Genomic DNA, 18,960 nt, shown 5'->3' with positions numbered 1-18,960 from the left:
TCCTGGAACATGGTAAGTGGCAAACCAGATGGGCGTGGCCTGGGAGAGACCCTCCCGGATGGTTCTGTTAGTCCCCCTTCTGGGTCCTTCTGAGTTAACAGACAACGGGGCAGAAGAGCTGAAGCCTCGACACAGGGCGATGGTGTGACGCCTATGGGAACCCAATACGAATAGGCTCCTTCCCTTTCCTTGGCACCACCCCAGAGTGACAGGGATCCGTGTGGAAAGGGGCGTGTGAGAGAGCACAGCCCAGCCCTGCTCCCCCACATCTGGTCTGTGCTGGGCAGGCAGGGGATGGGCGGGGATGGGGATGGGGATGCGAACTGGATGTGAGGTTGGGATTTGAAGTGGATGGGGAATGAAGGCTGAGTAACTACAAAGGGCTATTGAAAGAAACAAAAGTGGCTGTTAAGTTTTGGAATCTTTTTTTTTTAATTAAAAAATTTTTTTAAAATATTTATTTATTTTTGAGAGACAGAGTGAGACAAAGTGAGAGTGGGGGAGGGGCAGAGAGAGAGGGTGACACAGGATCGGAAGCAGGCTCCAGGCTCTGAGCTGTCAGCACAGAGCCCGACGCAGGGCTCGAACCCACAGACCGTGAGATCATGACCTGAGCCGAAGTCGGACACTCAACCAACTGAGCCACCCAGGCGCCCCAAGTTTTGGAATCTTTACTGGAACCCACCCTCCAGTGGAAAGGGACTTCCCTAGAGCACAGGTGGTAGCAGTTATTGAAAGAAAAATGATATTTCATAATCAAAACTCCCTTCCTGTAGGTCTTTACTTGGCCTCTGCAGAGGGGCTATCCCTGGCCATTAGAGCAAACTTTGTTGCAACCTCCCTTCCACCCTGTGCTTCTGGCCCCTTTTCCCCTTATCTTGTTTTTGGTCTGTCTCTTTCCTGTAAGCTCTGGGAAGACCTGCAGTTTGTCTGTTTTTGGTTCACTGCTGAATCCTCACCGCCAAGGGTATGACTGGAATGTGGGGACACTCCATAACTGCTGAAAGAGTGAATGCATGACCATTTATCCCCAAGGAGTCAAGACTGACTCACAAAGGCCAGGTAACATACACACGGTGTCCTAAAAAGGCCAGAGATAATCTCGCTGATTGGAAAGGTCAACAGAGAGATTTGGGGGCTCTGGGGCAGGGACATTTGGATATTTGACCCTGAAGAAATTGACACTCTGAAAAGTCACAGAAGTTTCAGCCGCTGGAGATGATGAGTCCAGGACTGTAGCGCCCTGAATGAATGAGTGGGGAAACCACCAGTTGGAAAGGAGTGTTCCTGAGAAAGATCTTAGGCTGCCTTCCACGCCTGAGTGGTACCGGTGTCCTGGCCATCAACAACCCATTCTGCATCTTTCTTGGCCAGAGGGTGGGGTGGGGGATGGTGGAGAGCAGGGAGAGGGAGGGAGAGGTCACAGGTGCCCTAGAACCTGTTGTCTTCTGGAAGGTGTGTAAAGGGCACAAACTCTGAAGCCAGACTCCCTGGATTGCATCCCCATTCTACCATGGACTCACTGAGTGACCCTGGCCAAGTCACTCTCTCAGTTTTTTTACCTGTAAAGTCGGGATGATATTGGCAACTGTCTCATTGGATTTTGGAGGATGAAACGGGCTTATATAAATATAAGAGCTCAGAATAGTGCTTATCACTTCGGCTTATCACAAGCCTGTGAGTGTTTGCTGTTGTCTCCGGGATATTGTGGAGACCGAAAGGCTCTCTTTTCCCCCAGTGCATCTCCCTGGTCTTTTCTGTCTCTGTGGTGTCCACTCCCCCTACTCCTTCCCCTCAGGTTCCCTGACTTTAGGTCCCTGGTCCGGAGGGTTAGGACAGGCCTTGGCCAACCCCTCTTTCCTGCCTTCTCCTTCCTTAAGCCGAGTCTGGGACCCACGGGTCATGGGAAGATGGGCCTGGCTGGGTGAGTCAGCCCATCCTGCCTCGCCTGCAGCCGCCAGTGACAGGAAGCCAAGGGAAGGTGCTGATAACACTCCCATCTCCTGCCAGGACCTCAGAGGTCTCTTCTGTATAGTGGGGAGACACGCAACCCATGTGGTCACGCTCCTCTTCTGACAAATTATCATGCTCACCCTGTGGTCCCTAGGCCCTGCACCAGAATTATTGTCAACTCCACTTGTGTGGCCCAGGGGTGGGGGATGGGGGGAACTCGCTAGCTGCTCAACCTTGGTGTCTACCCTCCAGCCCTGACGGTGCCTCTTGCCCCACACCGAACGTTAAAACCTGAGCCCCAGACTCCACTGGCTTCCTTTTCCCACCATCCTGTTCTGCTTTCAGCTTCTTCCCACTTTCTTAGTGCTCTTCAGCCCCAGCTCTGCTCTCTGGTAACTGTTCCCTTGAGTCTCCCCTCTCTTAGAGGGTCTACCCTTCCAGAAAGCCTTCCTGCACTGGCTAGGACCTTGCTACTTACTCAAAGTGTGGTCCACAGACCAGAAACAACAGCATCCACCAGAATTTCAGAATCTGCGTTTTAACAGGATCCTTAGGGATCCGCATGCGCATTACTGTTTGAGAGTTGCTGAGCTAGGTGCCCTTCCAACCCCTGGAAATATGGAGACTCTGGGAATCTGGGTCAGCTGGTATCAGGCTGGTTGGAGACAGGAGAGAGCATTTCATTCTGTAAATGATGACACAGGCCCTGCTCCCCTCTTCCATCCTGAATCCTATTTTTCTTTAAAAAAAATTTTTTTTTAATGATTATTTATTTTTGAGAGCCAGAGAGAGCCAGAGAATGAGCAGGGGAGGGGCAGAGAGGGAGACACAGAATCCGAAGCAGGTTCCAGGCTCTGAGCTGCCAGCACAGAGCCCGATGCGGGGCTTGAACCCGTGAACTGTGAGATCGTGACCTGAGCTGAAGCTGGACGCTTAACCCACTGAGCCACCCAGGCGCCCCTGAATCCTATTTTTCTCGTGATCTTCCCACCAGCCTCTCCACTGGCTGAAGGCCCGCCATGGCAGAGTTACCCCTGGCCCTTGGCCGGCTGACACAGAGGTCTCTCTCAGGCCATGTCCATCTGATTTGCCATTTACCACGCTCAAGACGGGCCTCTGTCTGGGACTCCAGAATCTCCCTTCCAAAGTGAGCTTCGTCAGTCTGGGGTGTCACTCAGACTGGCTGTCCGGAACACAGGTGTTCTGTCCAGAAGTGTTTCTTCCATGAAACAAATTTGGGAGGGGCTTCATGTCACCCCCACTTCCTCTCTTTGTCCTCTCTCTGCTGTGACACACATTAGCACATTGAAGCTTTGGGGAAATCTGTTTAGCTTCATGTAGCCCAGAGTTTCCGAAACTTAGACTTCTTTTGTCATTGAGCACCTACGAACATCCTGTGGGAAAGGAATCCCTTTGGGAAGTGCTAACCTAATTCCCTTCCACACACCTCCCCCCCCCCCCCCCCCCCCGACTGAAGTTTTAACGTGAGGCTCTCTGGTGCTAAGGAGTCCTTTGCCCCCATTTTCTGAGGTGAGAAACTGAGTCTGGTGGTCCCGTGGAGCTTCCTGCAGGGGGGTCGGGTGGGGCTCCTCTCTTAACGGCCCTCTGGGCAGTGGCCAAGTGGGTGTCACCTCACCCAGAGTCTATGCGGACAAGTTGTTCCCACCAGCTTTTGTTTTGAGTCTCAAATGTTAGTATTCTCCCCAGTCCACCAGCCTAGTCTGGAGCTGGTGTCCTGTCCCCGCCAGCAGGGAGAAGGCTGTTCCCACGGACCTGCCATTATAAAAGAAGGCGTGACTGCCACCTGAGGGAGAGAAGGGGCTGGAAGGGCTTTTGCAAATCCAGCAGCTGGCCTGGGCTTCTGCAAGAAAGCTCTACGCCTTGCCCACCTGGAGAATGTGTGACAGCAGCTGGAAGAGGTTTCCAGCCAAACCCTGGCCTGGGCTTTTGCTGACACTGTGATTCGATGGAACGTAGAACAGGCAGGGCCAGTTCTGACAGCCTGACTCACCAGCTTCGTGGGCCTCCTGCCTCCTGCCACCGGCACCGTGTGGCTGAGGAGGCTGGGGCGGGGAGGGTGTGGGAATCCGTGTAGGAATGCCAGAGTGTGGGCTCCCGTGCTCCCACCAGGAAGCTGGGGAAGGCTGGGGCCATGGTCTGGAGTTCATGGAGACCCTGGGGAACAGGGGACAAGGGGAAAGGAGTCTTGGAGAGCACTGATGCTCTGGGAGTCGCCACACATCAGCACAGGGTGGCAGAACTGCATGGGGCCCTGGACGCCTCATTTTAGCAGAAGGGAAACAGGTGAAGAGGCTTTCCCAAAGCCATCCGTTGGGTCCATGTCGGAGCTGAGATTTCCTGACAGTTATACTGAGACATCACTTTCTGTGGCTTCTGACCACTTCCCCACCTAGAACTAAATGACCAAATTTGATATCAAATAAATTGATTGGGAATACATTGACACCAAAGCCGGATCTACCCACACTGGAGAATTCCATTTCCAAATACCAGCAGGCACACGCCCAGTTTTCTTGCTCCTTACGAGATCGAGATCCCTGGGGAAGCTCAGAGTAGGATCCACCACCAGCCTGGGTTCCCTGAAGTCAAAAAAGACCTCTGCATGAGTTTTTAAGGAATGGGGGATCAGAGAGGCCAGGAACCCAGTGATTTCCGGGCTGGATGGCAGAGTGGACTAGACACGTATGCCCCAAATTGGAGACGTCCCGATCCACTGGCCTCGATCCCACTCAGGCCACATTTGATGTCCTGGGTCCCATTCAGAGCCCCAGTTCTTAGGTGGGATGATGACAACCTGCGATGTGTTCACAGAAGGGTGAACGAGACAGCGAGGGGGATGCTAAATCACGCCCTAGAAGGAAAATCTGAAGAATCCGAGAAGGGTTAGCCTGGCTATGAGACAACTCGGAGGCACAAGATGACTGCATTCAGATATTGAGAGAACTGTCTCGAGGAAGAGAGATGGCATCCCTTCTCCATGGCCCCAGTGGGTGAAGACAAGGGCCGGTGAGCAGAAGCCAAGGGAGAGGTGCATCTAACAGCCAGGACAGCTTCCAGTGGTCTTTCCCTGGAGGTGCTCAGGGGGTGCTTGGTCAATTTGGAGGCTGAGGTTATGGACTTTAAGATCAGATAGTGGGGAGGGAGGCCTGGGAGGCTACTAAGATCAGTGCAACACAAGAGGAACCCATGTCCACGCATGCTGGAGCAAATGCTTTCTGCTGGGAGCTGTGCTCAGTCTTGACAAAGGGCACAAAAACGAGTAAGTCGCTGTCCTTGCCCACAAGGAACTCCACGTTCCACAGAGGGCGAAAATAGAGCCGCGCAGAAGTCAAGACCCGATCGGGGCCTCCACGCAGGTGCAAACATGCAGGTCCCATGGAGAGAAGGCCATGTGAGTTGGGCCTCAAAGGATAAACAGGGTTTTGATGGGCAGAGCTAGGGGCAGGGCACACTGGGCAGAAGAAACAGCACAAAGACAGTGGGATTAAACAGGCATGTCATGTTTGGGGAGATGCCTCGCTTGGGTGGAGTACAGGGAGTAAGTGAATGGGAAGGAGCCAGAGACACACAGGGTGGATTGGGGCCAGGTGGAGAAAGCCTTGGGTGACAGCCTAAGACTTCTAGCTGCAGAAAATTGGGAGCCGGCAGACGTTTTGACACAGGAGAAGGATTTCGTCAGCATCACTTCGGTGGTTGCGCTGGTGACGGCACACTCTGGCGGCTGGGAGGCAGGTGGGGGGAGCGAGAGGCGGAGAGGCCAGTTGGAGGCACTGGCATCTCGAAATGCTCAGGGCCAGGCTTGAAGGTGGCCCCGTTTAAGGCACAGGTAGTGGGTATGGAGATGAGGTGACACCTCGGAGCTGTCAGGACTTGGTGCCTGAATGAGAAAGGAAGTATTAGACACGTGGCCAGGGTTTCTTGCCTGGGTGGCTAGGTAGGTGGTGATTTCATTAACCTTTGTCCAAAGCAAGCAACCCAAAATATGTGTGGCTCAGGTTGGTTTTAAACTTTGTGGAGCTCGGAGCAGAGACGACAAGGCCCAGGGAGGTGCTGGGAAGCTCTCAGGGCAGCCACAAGAGGTCTGAGGTTTGCTATGTGGGCTCTCCCCTCTTGGTGCCTCAGTTTCCTCTGAATGAGCAGCAGAGGCAGACACAATGTCCCCGCTTTATAGTCTTTATCTCAGTTTAGTTAAACCTGCCATATCGTGCAACGACTGCCGTGCAATGTTGCAGTCACCTAGAGACCCCCAGGCCATTCCCCTCATTTCCCTGAAGACTCTGGCTCCAGTCCGCCATCACTTCCTCAATATGAGTTCTGTTGGTTTTTTTTTTTAAAGTTGTATGTATATATTTTTATTTAGAGAGAGAGCAAGGGAGAGGGGGAGAGGGAGAGAGAGACAGACTCTTAAGCAGGCTCCATACTCAGCACGGAACCTGACGCGGGGCTCAATCACATGACCTGAGCCAAAACAGAGAGTCAGATGCTCAACCCACTGGGCCACCCAGGTGCCCAGGATCACTATCCTTTAGATCAATGAAATAAGCAAGAGTAGAAAATTAGAAAATAAAAAGAAAATAGCTAGAAACGCCCAAATATTTGAAATTAAGGAACACATGGGTCAAAGAAATTTGCAAGAGAGTTTGGAAAATATTTTTAATTAATGGATAATGAATCTACGGAACGTCAGAATTTACAGGATATGGGCGAAGAAGTTCTTAGAGGGCATTTTAAATGCTTGAAATGTCTAACATCAATGACCTAAGGTTCCACTCTATGAATCTAGAAAAGTAAAGCAAACTAAATTCAAAGTAAGTGGAAGAAAGGAAACAACAAAGAACAGCAACGGATGAAATAGAAAAATGTTAAAGAAAGTTGAGAAAGTCACATGTTGGTTTTCTGACAAGCTGAACTCGAGAATACAAAAGCAGATTACCAATATCAGAAATGAAAGAGGACAAAACGATTGATCCTACAGACATTAAATTTTTCTAAACAGGCAAAAGCAAACTACCATAAAAAAAAGTCTTGGGGTCACCTGGGTGGCTCAGTTGGTTGAACATCCAGCTCTTGATTTTGGCTCAGGTTGTGATTCTTGGGTTGTGGGATTGAGCCCCACATCGGGCTCTGTGCTGCTCTGTGAGAGAGAGATTCTCTCTCTCTCTCTTTCTCTCTCTCCTCTCTCTCTCTCAAATTAAAAAAAAAAAGTCTCAACAGTGGCTGCCTCTTCGGAGGAAGGGGGATTGCCAGGGAAATGCGTAAGGGAACCTTCTGAGGAGATGGTCATGTTCCATATTTGGTAGTGGTTGGGGCTGCACAGGTGGGCGTATTTGTCCCAATGGGTGGAATGATACACTTAAGATCTGTGCATTGCACTGTATCTGAATTTCACCTAAAGGTGGGAGGGGGAGAAAAGAGAGGAAGGGGAGGGCAGGATGTGGAGGAGCTGGAGGAAGAGGAGGAGAAAAAGGTGAAAGAGGAGAAGGAAAAGAAGGAAATAAAAGAACACAAAGCCAGTGTCTCATTCCTCATCTCTTGTGGCTTGTCAGCATCTTTTCACACAGCTGGTCCCTCCCTGCATCCAGTCACACTCCCTTCACTTGGCTTCCAGATACCCCAGTCCCCTGGTTTGCCTCCCACCTCCCCGGCCGTTCTTTCTCTTTGGCTGATTTTCCACGGTCCTTGCACCTCTCCTCTTTTCTGTGTGCACTCACTCCCTTGGTCATCTCATCTAGCCTGACGGTTTAAAAGCTCGCACATCTTTGCTCAAAGACGTCTGGTGTCTGGCTCCAGTTATTCTAGACCCTCTTTAGGATGTGGGGCACTGGGCATCAATTCGTCCCCTGCTGAGTCCTGGCCACCAACGCTGGGGCTATGAGAAAGGTCCTACTAATCACATCGTCGCGCTAACACTTACCAAAGACTCTGCTCTGTGCCCACATGGTGCCAGGTGTGGTCACAGATCCTTCGGTCAGCCATGTGGCCGTGTGTGCTCGTGAACGCGTGTGTAGGGTATCGAGCCTCTGCTCTGTGCCGGGTACTGAGGGGATCCCTGCCCTCCAGGAGCTCACAGTCTAGTGGGGGAAGAGATGACGGACTACAACAATTACCCAGGGCGGTGAGGGTTATGCTAGACTCCAGCAGAGCACTGTGGGAGCACCAGAAGGCAGACCTGGTCCAGGGGGGAGGTGAGGGCCGTGCAGGCCTGGACTGCAGTTCAAGAGAGCCGAGCTCTAGACCTAGTTCTCTACTGGAGCTGCTTTGTGACCCTGCCTGGGTCTCAGTTTCCTCAGCTGCAAAGCAAGGGGGCTGGACTAGACCAGAGATTGTCCAACGGCTCCTCGGAGCCTGGGGTTCCAAGGACCCCCTCTCCCCCCAGGAATAAAGGGGGTGGGCGGTCAGAGGTCCTGCCCTCAACCTCCTTCACCCGGGCTGCGTTGATCTTACCTGTTTGGTGTTTCGACCTGCCACGTTAGATGTCTTTCACCTAAAAGATTCTGTGGCTGAAAACTGTGTGAAAATCACTTCAGGGAAACCCTGAAGACCCTTCCAGCTCTGACAGCCTGAGTCCCTGGTAAGGGCCAGTTCTAAAGGGTGGGTTCCGGAGGCTGGATGGTGAGTCCAGGGTGCCGCCTCAGTCCCGCTCCCTGACAACCTGCCTCCCAGGGGGCCACGGCTTCCCCTCTCCGGTCCTGCCAGGTTGTCTAGCCACCAATGAGCTCTGGTTTGTTGAGGTCAAAAATCAAGTCTCTGCCCCCAGGAGGACCCCAACTCAGGCAGGCACGGGGGCAGGCAGGGCCGGCCGTGGGCTGGCAAAAGAAAAACAGAAGGAGAGTCTGGGCAAGAATCAGATTCAGAATGGGCCAGTTGTCTGGGAAATGGCTTTTATCAGCTTGAAGGAACTGGCAGGGAGGGGGCGGTTGTCTCCTAGTTTTGTCTTGAGAACCTTTTTGGAAGGCAAGAATTTTTTTCTAACCTAGATGTTTCTCGAATTAAAAAAAAAAGGAGGGGGGGGTTGGTGAGCAGTATGTGTCCAGGGCACAGGTGCTTGTTCCAGACGCAGACCTGGGTTACAGAAGGTTCAGAGGGGGCACTATGGTCAAAGGATGGTCACTAGAGGGCAGTTGAGAAGTCAACCTAACTGTCGGAATGGGGGTCTATATGCAGTTATAGCGAAGGGGGAAGAGTCCCCGCCTCAGACTTGGTTCAAATTCCGAATCCATCACTTACTAGCTGTATGACCTTGAATGCATAACCGAGCCTCTCCGAACCATAGTTTCATGATCTGTTAAGTGCGAATGGTTAAACACGCTTTGTGGCATCGATATGATTAAACGTAATTAACACGTGGTCACTTCTCTCTAGGTCTGTACCTGTGCCCTATAGCCCAGCTGTCCTCCAGGAAAACTTGGGACCCCAGAATGCAGGAATGTGAGCCTGGGAGGATCCAGAACTACACACATGGGTTCAAGTGTGGGCCGCATTGGCCTTGGATGTCTGATTGAAGCTTCCTTTCTCTCTCTCTTTTTTTTAACTTTTGTATTTTATTTTTTATTTTTTTAAAATACATTTATTTATTTTGAAAGAGACAGAGTGCTTGCGCGTGGGGGAGGGGCAGAGAGGAAGAGAGAAAATCCTCAGCAGGCTCTGTACTGTCAGCACAGAGCCAGATGTAGGGCTTGATCCCAGGAATTGTGAAATCATGACCCGAGCCGAGATCAAGAGTCAGACGCTTAATCAACGGAGCCACCCAGGCGTCCCTTGAAGCTTCCTTTCTGAGTGAGGTGTAGAGAGCAGGATTTAATGGCTTTGTGTAGAGGGGGTGTAAATGCAGCCCAGAGATTTAGAACCACTTGCTAAATATGGAAATTGTTTGAATTAATTCATCAGTCATGACACTTCTTAATGGTTGACTAATGGTTCTAGAACATGAAGTCCTTTCTTATATGGAATGTCTCTGCTGATCTGCCACTAGGGAGGCTCATCAGCTTTGACACACTCCCCCAAGAGGGCTGACATGCTTCCCAGTGACTTGTACTCTGCTGAAGGAGTGGCAGGTGCCTGCAGGACACCCAGTTGGGGTGGGGCATGCCTGTTGGGGTCATTGAGCCATCTGGGGGGTCATGAGCCTCATATTCTAACCCACCAAACCAGCTAGCCCCAGACTAGATGATCCTCACAATGGTTCCCGGTATCCGATAGTCCACAAATCAGAACCTTCTATTTATCAGCCTGTCTACACAGCCACCCCCGCTCGTGAGAGGCGCCATCTTAGCATGCCTCAAGGCAGCGTCAGCTTCTGTGTCACTGGGTTGAATTGTGCACAGTATCACCTTTGTATCAGGGCTGTCTTATCACATTCTAAGGCCCGGACAGCTGAGAAGGTTCACCTGAGTCGACCAGAGTATACACGTGGGCGGGGACAGACACTAGGGTCTCAGCTGTGGTTCTGCACACACTTCGTTGAGTGACTCCGGGACAGACACTTTCTCTCTCAATCTACACATTGGAATGTAATACCCTGAGTTCTGCTTGTCTCACTAGATCGAGGTAAAGCTCAGCACAGAAGACGGATACTCTAAGGCTTTGAAAGGTGACGAGGTTATTTTCGAACTCCTCAAGTAAAAAGACTATTGTTAGTACTCATAACTTCTGTTCACCCTTTCTCCAACTGTGCTGGACAATGCAGAGCACTGCATTGTCAGACGTGATGTGCAGAGACTGCTTTGTCCCTGGAGTAACTTGGGATACTGGGGGGATCCGGGCCCTGGGCCAGGCCAACTGCAAAGGGATAGGAGGAAATGACTTCAAGGCTCAGGGACAGATAGATGGCGCAGCCTGGCTCCGCCCCCAGGACCCTCGGGCGTTTCCCTCGGCACCAGCTGGGCTTCCAGTTTCTCCTGGTGTCTCCCAGGGTGGTCCTGCCCTCTGCTCCTGGACCCCCAAGGACTTCCCATTCTCACAGGCTAGTCCTCTGAGGGGCCAGAAAGGCCTGTCACCCTCTTGTCCAGGGATCACTGACCGAAGACCTTTGTAGCCCTTTGCCACTCCCACACGTTAGATGCACCCACATCCCACATCAAGTCAATTTTCTTTGCTGTTATTTTTTAAATGTTTATTTTATTTTTGAGAAAGAGAGAAACAGAATGTAAGCAGGGGAGGGGCAGGGAGAGAGGGAGACACGGGATCCGAAGCAGGCTCCAGGCTCTGAGCTGTCAGCACAGAGCCCGACGCGGGGCTCGAACCCACGAACTGCGGGATCATGACTTGAGCCGAAGTCAGAGGCCTGACGGAGCCCCCAGGCACCCCTCTTCACCGTTAGCTATGATTTCCCAGTGATCACACCACATGTGGGAACTTTCGGGAAGTGTGAAGGCTAATCCACACATTGCTTCCAAATGTTGATAACTCCTAGATGCAACCATGATGGTGATGTCATACTCCATTTTGCGCGGCAGCACTGTCCCGCGCTGGCCTACCACACAGCAGGGAACACGTCGCACAGTAGTAACGCATGAACCTCCTGTGCACGAGCTAGAGAAGCCGGACACAACGAGGGGCATCCTGACTCCATTTACACCAACTGCAAGACAGGCAAAATTACCGTATGGTGGTAAAAGTCGGGATGGGGGCGCCTGGGTGGCTCGGTTGGTTAAGCATCCGACCTTGGCTCAGGTCATGATCTCACGGTTGGTGAGTTTGAGCCCCGCTTTGAGTAAGCATGAGCCCCGCTTCGGGTGAGCCCTGCTTTTCTCTCTCTACCCTCCCCTCTCTCTCTCCGCCCCTTCCCTCTGCCCCTCCCTCACTTGTGCCCTCTCTTTCTCAAAAAATAAAAAATAAATAAATAAAAGTTAAGGGAGTGATTACCCTTGGGGAGTGGGATAGTTACAGGCAGGGGCCTGAGGGGCACTTGGGGTGCTGGTAACTGTCAGTTCTTGAGCTGGGTGCTGGTTGCATGGGGTGTTCAGGCCTGATGTGGGGCTTGAACTCACAAGCTGTGAGATCATGACCTGAGCCAAAGTCAGAGGCTTAACTGACTGAGCCACCCAGGTGCCCCCGCTGTGTGCCTTTCTGCATGTTTGCTCTATCGTAGTGAAAGCTGAACAATCAGACATTTCTTGACTTTGAATTTATCATCTGAGTTCACATTTTGGAGCCAACACATGTTTTTCAGGATTCAAGGCATTTGCAGAGGCCCCAGACCTAGTATATTAACACCCTGGACCACAGACAGGCCACCTTCCTCCCCCTGGGCTGAGGCACAGCGTCTCTTCCCTGGCTGCCCTGACCATTTCCAAACTGAAAGATGACCCGGAAAGTCAGGGCCGTGGCTCTATAGAGAGGCCACGCCAGTCACCACCCTCCCGAGGTGGGAAAGAGGTCCTCTCCAGCACTTTCCCTCAGCTTTCCCAACCTTCTCCACCCAGACGGCCCTGACGCTCAGTGATGGGCCACGGGGGTTATGTCCAGACCGCCACTTGGAATTTACCACCTGTGAACGTTCCCGGTGCTCATCTTGTCCCTTATGACCCTCTTGTGGCTGGGGCCCACCACATCCTCTGCTTTTGTGATGCTCTGAGCACCTCATACAGGACGCACATGGAATACACGTTCAGTAAACACGAGTTTCTCTTACATCCTTGAAGTTTGTTTTCCTACAGGTACTCTGTCTGGGGGTGTTCACGGGTGGGGTGCCTTTCCCCTCTGTCAGCTCTGTGACATTGGGCATATTTGCTCCCTCCCTAAAGCCTCACTTTACTTATTCGCCAGATTACTGTAGCCATACTGGCGTCACGGAGCTCCTGTGAGGCTCAAATGCACCGACCTAGAGCAGGTGCCCACGAGTGGTGGCACCCATCACCCCTCCCGTGGTGCTCTCAGTCCTAGCCTGGCACAGGGTCAGTTAAGAGGAGACCCTGGAAGGGAGGGCCTTCCTGGGGGCCTCTTCCTGCCTCAACGGCACCTCCAAATGATCCACTGTTCAAAGAAGTTCAAAGAAATGCCAGCAATTTATTGGTTTCCTATATTTCCAAAAAAGCAAACACATAGTGCACACACAGAGACACTGGGCTTGGCCAGCGCAAGGTTCTTATACAAACATGGAGCAAAGGGAGACACAGGCTCCAGAGGGGTTCCAGGATACCTCCCAGAACGTCCCCTGGGCTTCCCTCTGCTCGTTAACCCCTGCCCGTCCCCTTGTCCCAAGCTCCTCACCTTAGCCATCCCCCCCTCCCAGTCAGGCTCTGCGGTGGATGAGAGAGAACGTCACTGTCACCACATGGCTGGAGAAAACCCTCCACGGCCTCACTAGAGGAAGCACGGGGGTCTGCGTTGCTGGTCTGGCCCCCACTGGACAGGCTGCTGGTGGCCAATGACTGGATCTTAAGCACAGGAGATCCTGGGATCAGGACAGGGACAGGGACAGGGAGAGACTGGGTGGCCTATGTCCTCCCTCATTGCCCTCAAATTGGAATGTCTTGTTTGGGGCGTCAACCCTGATAGCATGAGGCCAACGTGGGCTTGAGATACTGAGCCATACCTGGGCCAACCCCTTACTCCTGTCTTTAGGAAATGCATCCTCAGGACCCTCTCGGTTTTGCCTCTTCCAAAGTGACAGGCATGGGTCAGAGGCCCAGGTCACAGGGCCAGCTGGCCGGCCTGAGAAAGCCCTAGAGAGGTTACCAAATCAGGCCTGGCCTAACTGTCCACCTCAGCCCACCATTCCCCAAGGCAGAGGGCTGGGCCCACCTGGATCTACAGCACAGCTGGTGACAGAAAACCAGCAGAGGAATGGCAGGAGGTCAGGACACCGCTAAGGGAAGGGCCATCTCCTAGAGGGCTGTCACAGACTCCCTGGTAGTGGGCTATTTCCTCCTTGTCCTGACTGTTCTGGACAGTCCTCTCACACTGGGGGATCCCCCAAGCCAAGAGCCCCATGTCTCCTCCTTCCTCCCGGAGAATGTAAGGTACATGAGGACAGGGCTTGGTCTGTTTTGTTCGCCGATGCATCCCGAGTGCTCAGAACACTGCCTGGTACATATTGGTGCACCATCCATATTTTTTTTAAGAAATGAATTCCTCTGAGCCCTGATGACTGGCAGAGGAGTCATCCTGGAACCTACACCCAGGACTGTCTGGTGGGACCGGGCTCCCTCGTGGCTCCTGAGAGAGAGGGGTGAGCCTGGAGGAGGCCTTCCATCATGAGCAAAGAAGAAGGAGGGCATCACGGACCTGGTTAAATGGCCTGTCATCACATGTCTGGCCCCAGTCTCAGTTGTCACACCTCTCAATAGGCACATCCTTAGTTCGGAAAGGTACTTTTCAACTCTGACTGCTGGGGTAAGAAGTGGGGTTGGATTGGGGTGTAGTTCAGGGTGGGGGGTCAGGCAGGGGACCTGGGAGGAGGAGGAGGAGGAGGAGGAGGAGGAGGAGGAGGAGGAATGAAAGGTGAGGAGCACCTTCTATTCTTCTAGAGAAGGATATGAACCAGGCGGTTAATTCCTGTCTGATACCAACAGTTACTATGGGTGGTGAAGGCAGAAATCAGGGAAGCCTTGGGAACCCTATGTTCTCTCTATCTTACAGTATATACTAAGGGTTATTTACAGCAAGCTTTTCCATGGGGCCCTCAGGGGGTCCTTCTACTACTTCTCATCTGAAATGCTCAAGAGTCTGGGGTCTTGGGTGTGGCCAGTGCCCCTGACAAGCCCCTTTTATCACATCCTCTGTGGTTTTCCCAAAGACAGAGTGAGGACCAGGATGCCTGGGGTTCAGGGGAAGGTGGGGACGGCCGCTGCTGGGTCTTGGGCTGGCTGGTGCCCTGATTCGACAGTTCCCCTTCCTGGTCAACCCAAATTCCTGTCTTCCAAGTCTTCTGGGACCCAAAACACTCTCTCACTTGAGTCTTATCAGGCACGCAGGGAAGCGTCCCCCTGGTTAGTTTCTAAATAGCCGCTGTCCCACCGGAGCCCAGAGCAGGTCCCTGTCCAACCCCAGCCTGTCCCCCTCACTGTTGGGAATACGAAGACCAAACAGCCATGTCCTGAACAGTTCTTCGGCTTTGAGCACCATTTTGCCTTCTTTCTCCTGAAACAGGTAGATGACAAGCCTCTGAAGGCAGGGGCTTTATAGGCTGAGCCTCCTTTGACTGGTACACAGTCCAGGAGAATGGCCAGCCCCATCTCTCTGGCTCCTACTCCCCCAGAACAGACTTCAGGCAGCAAAGCAAGTGTGGCTGTCCTCGCCTGTCCTCTAGAGCCCCAACCCTGTCCAGCCCCAGGTCCCGTGGCCAGTCCCTGTGGCCTTGCAGGAAGGGCAGCATTATCAGCCAACTAGATTTTCCCATGAGATACACTGAACTTCACAGCCCGGCCAGCTTCCCTTCCTGCAAAGCTGCCTCTTAAGGAGGGAGGTTGCCCCCACGCCCAGGTACTCTCCCCCCCTTCCCCCTTACCTCCCCCCACTCCACGGTTCCCTCGCAAGACTTCTCATGGACGTGACCCTGGTGCGGGCCCCCTGTCCTGGTGCGGCACAGTTTGGGAACTATGGGGAGCTAAACAAAAAGCACGGAAGTCCCTGCCTACGAGTAAGAAACATGGGAGTGTCCTTTTCACCCCTCACGAGCTGCAGTAACAGCTTCGCTGTTTGCACTTTGCGGTCATACTTGCACACACACACACACTTACATTATACATACATATGTATATGTGTATATATAGATATAGACCTATATATACACCATTTCTCAGAAAAAGAAGTATTGACATGAAACATAAGCCCCTTTAACTCAAGAAAAGCCCCCCCCCCACCCTTCCCAACCCTCCCTGCCTGCCAGTTCCCCCAAGGAAAAAAAAAATCTAAAAATATTTCCATCATCCACAGCCTTCAGGTTTGCTTTCAATTGCATTTGAACCTTTCTAAACAATGCACAGGGTGGACAGAGTCACCCCTCCAGCAAGGCCTGAGTTCTTCTCAGCTGGGTCACATCATTTCTGGAAAAGGAGAAGTCATCCAGTTAGCATTTATAGGGAGACAGACCCACGTCATAGGTCTGGCCGATACTGCCACCCCTTTCTACCCACGTCGGCATGGACGTGTCCCCTGGCCCGAGGGGGGACTCAGAGTCGCCCTGACACATTGATAGGTTGTTCTTGAGTGAGAAGCTTGTGAGATTTGTGCCTCCACTGCCACGCCCACCCCGTTCTGCCCAGACTCAGCGCGTGCTGAGTGCCCAGACTTCACTCATTAAGAATCTAGTGAATTTTGTCTTCTCTCTTTTTTCCATCCTCATGTCGTGGTCGCTCACCTGCCAGGAGAAGGTATTTGATGTCTTATTTATTTTCATCTGGACCAAACTTACAGCCGTCTCCCCCACCAGGACCCTCCTGAGGTGTTGGGGTGCTGGCAGATAGCCAGGCTGCTAAGAAGTCCCCTTCAGTTCAGGAGACCCCGTCCTCATCCCTGGCTCTTTGCAGATGGCTCTGTACCAAGGCCATCTCTAGTGACCTTCTAGAGAAAGTTGATGATGTCATTTGCGTCAGAAACGCCTCGGATGCTTGTTTAATGATGCATTTTCCACTCCAGAGTTACTGAGTCAGAAGTGCTGGGGTTGAGGCCAGGAGCGTGTGTTTTAGGAAGCATCTTAAGTGGTTCTAATGAAAGCTAAGGCTTGTATGCCTTTGTGATAGATACCGGTTCTGAGTTTTTGGTCTCTGGAGTCATCAGCTGGAAATAACCTTATCCACATTAAGCATGTGCAGACTGGGAAGTGAATTATAAAAAGGATAAGAAAGTGAGCTGTAGGTGTACAAACCCAGATGACATATTGTACAGCTGCGTTCACACCATAGCCCATGTAAATGGCATCACCTAGGTTGTGCAGTGCACAGCCTACACAGCTGTATCTAGAAGCTCTGCTCAGACATTGCACATCCCTAATGTCTTGTGGTGGGAGAGCCCATGGCACCCTGCCCAAACAACCTATCCAACTGTCCTCATAGCCCTTGTGTCAGCTACAGTTATGCTGTCTGCCAGATCAAAGGATGCTTCTGTGTCCCTGGGGAACACAGGCCTGGCCTTTCCCTCTGAGACTGGCTAAGGTTGCTGCAGGGGTCCTAGAGATAACTCTGCCCAGGGGGGAGCCAATTCTTACCTGCAATCTGTACTTGCTTGAGCAGCCCCTTCTTAGAATCGGGAGGTGAAGTTCCTGAAGCTGTTTGGCCCAGTTAAGGATCCCAGCATGTTCCTATCCAAACCTTGCTGTAAAGGGGGGAGAAACAGCATGAAACCGTATGAAACACCCTAGGCTGAAACAGAGTGGGACTTCCCATGGGGTCAGAAACTACCCTCCCCGAGTGTCCTTGGGCTTGAACCATAGCCCTCTGGGCTCATTATATATGTGTGTCAGGGCTAAAGCTGGCCTTATTTTTTTTTTAAGTTTATTTATTTATTTTGAGAGAGATAGAGAGACAGACAGACAGACAACAAGCAGGGGAGGGACAGAGAGAGAGGGAGAGAGAGAATCCCAAGCAGGCTCTGTGTTGTCAGCATAGAGCCCGATGTGGGGCTCGAACTCATGAACCGTGAGATCACCACCTGAGCCGAAACCAAGAGTCAGACGCTTAACAGACTGAGCCACCCAGGCGCCCCAAAGCTGACCTCATTAGTGCAACCAAACATAAGGCCATTAATATCCACAAGTTAGTAAAATGTATCTGGACTTCCACCAGCGCTTGTGAATTTCCTACATGGATTTGCAGAAATCTGTATTAAGGCACAAGGACTTACGCTCATATTCATTACTCTTCAAATAAAACAACAACCAACATCAGATTAGAAAAGCTGTTTGTTGTTCTTCCTTCTGACTGTCCCTGTCTTTTTCTTTCTTTCTGCTCCGTTTTTTTTTTTTTTTTTTTTTTTTTTTTTAATTTTGGCATGAGCTCTCTGCAGGGGGGACACATCCAGTGTTTCTCACACATACAGCAGGTGGTCAATAAATGCTCTGGAGTGAATGAGGATGGCAGAAGGGGCCCCTGGTGCCAGCCCTGAGCTCTGAGAACGTTGTCAGCTCTCACTGGCCTGTGGGAATGAGGGATCCAGACACCAGGTGGTTCAAAGCCCCAGGCCTACCTGATCTGGGCACGAATCACATGATGCTGGGTTTTCCCCTGCGGATTTGCTTGCTTGCTCCTGTTGAACCTGGCTGGATTTGGCGGAAGGAGCCCAGGAGTGAGAATTCCTGGGTCTCAGCCCTGCCCCTGCCATGACTCACTGAATCAAGACAAACTCCTATTCTGCAGGATGGACATAAGCCACACGGCCTGCCTCTCTGTGGTGGTAACAACCTAATGAATGGGGGATGTGCAGATGCTTTGGGGACAGAAGCACCGAGCTAGTCACGTCAAAGCTGTTGACAAGCACAGCTAGAGGGAGCAGTGGGGACCGAATGGCGAAGCTGGTTCCCATCGGTGCTGTACAGAAGACTGTTAACAAGAAGAGTCGCCGTGTGCCTCAGGCTGGGCGTGGCCTCAGTATTTCTGGGTGAGTTGAACCCTCTGGACCACGATCGAACAGCTTGAGGAAGGTCTCACCCCGTCCTCACCCACCTCCCTTCCCCTGGGTCTCCCCGGCAGCTGCCATGTGGCCAAGCCTGCCCACGTTGCAGTGCTGTTGGGAAAGAGCACTGGATGGTCCAGCAGAGGACAGGGGCCACCGCCGGCCATGGCCTTCAGGCTTCCCAGCCGTCTCTGACTACAGTAGTTCATGGGCCTCCCTCCAGTCTCCCTGCTGCGCTGGAGGAGGAACTGTTTCTCCTTCTGCCCCAGGGTGGTTGTCTTCCCGGCTTCTCTTCTACACGGTCAGGCCCCTGCTGACCCTCCGCTCCCACCTGTTCCACAGTCTTCCTCAGCCTCCCACCCCCTCACTGTCCCCTGCTCTGCCGCCAACTCCTCATCTCATGACAGAGATACTCGGGTCCCCTCTGTCATTAAA

General features: G+C 52.3%; 1 protein-coding gene across 1 annotated transcript in view; it reads right to left on the bottom strand.

Annotated features, from left to right (window-relative positions):
• Positions 1 to 15,805: 15,805 nt before the first annotated feature.
• PKP1 (plakophilin 1) overlaps positions 15,806 to 18,960 on the bottom strand; it is a 48,310-nt gene continuing 45,155 nt past the window's right edge. The window contains exons 13-14 of the mRNA XM_042976690.1: positions 17,123 to 17,229; positions 15,806 to 15,962 (exon numbers count right to left, since the gene is read on the bottom strand). Coding sequence (XP_042832624.1) covers positions 17,155 to 17,229 — 75 coding nt within the window. The 3' untranslated portion in view covers positions 15,806 to 15,962; positions 17,123 to 17,154. The remainder of the gene's footprint in view (positions 15,963 to 17,122; positions 17,230 to 18,960) is intronic.

The sequence above is a fragment of the Panthera tigris genome, chromosome F3 (genome assembly GCF_018350195.1).
Source record: "Panthera tigris isolate Pti1 chromosome F3, P.tigris_Pti1_mat1.1, whole genome shotgun sequence".
NCBI lineage: Eukaryota > Metazoa > Chordata > Mammalia > Carnivora > Felidae > Panthera > Panthera tigris.
The sequence above is the reverse complement of the archived record's forward strand: the minus strand, read 5'-3'. Positions and strand labels throughout refer to the sequence as shown.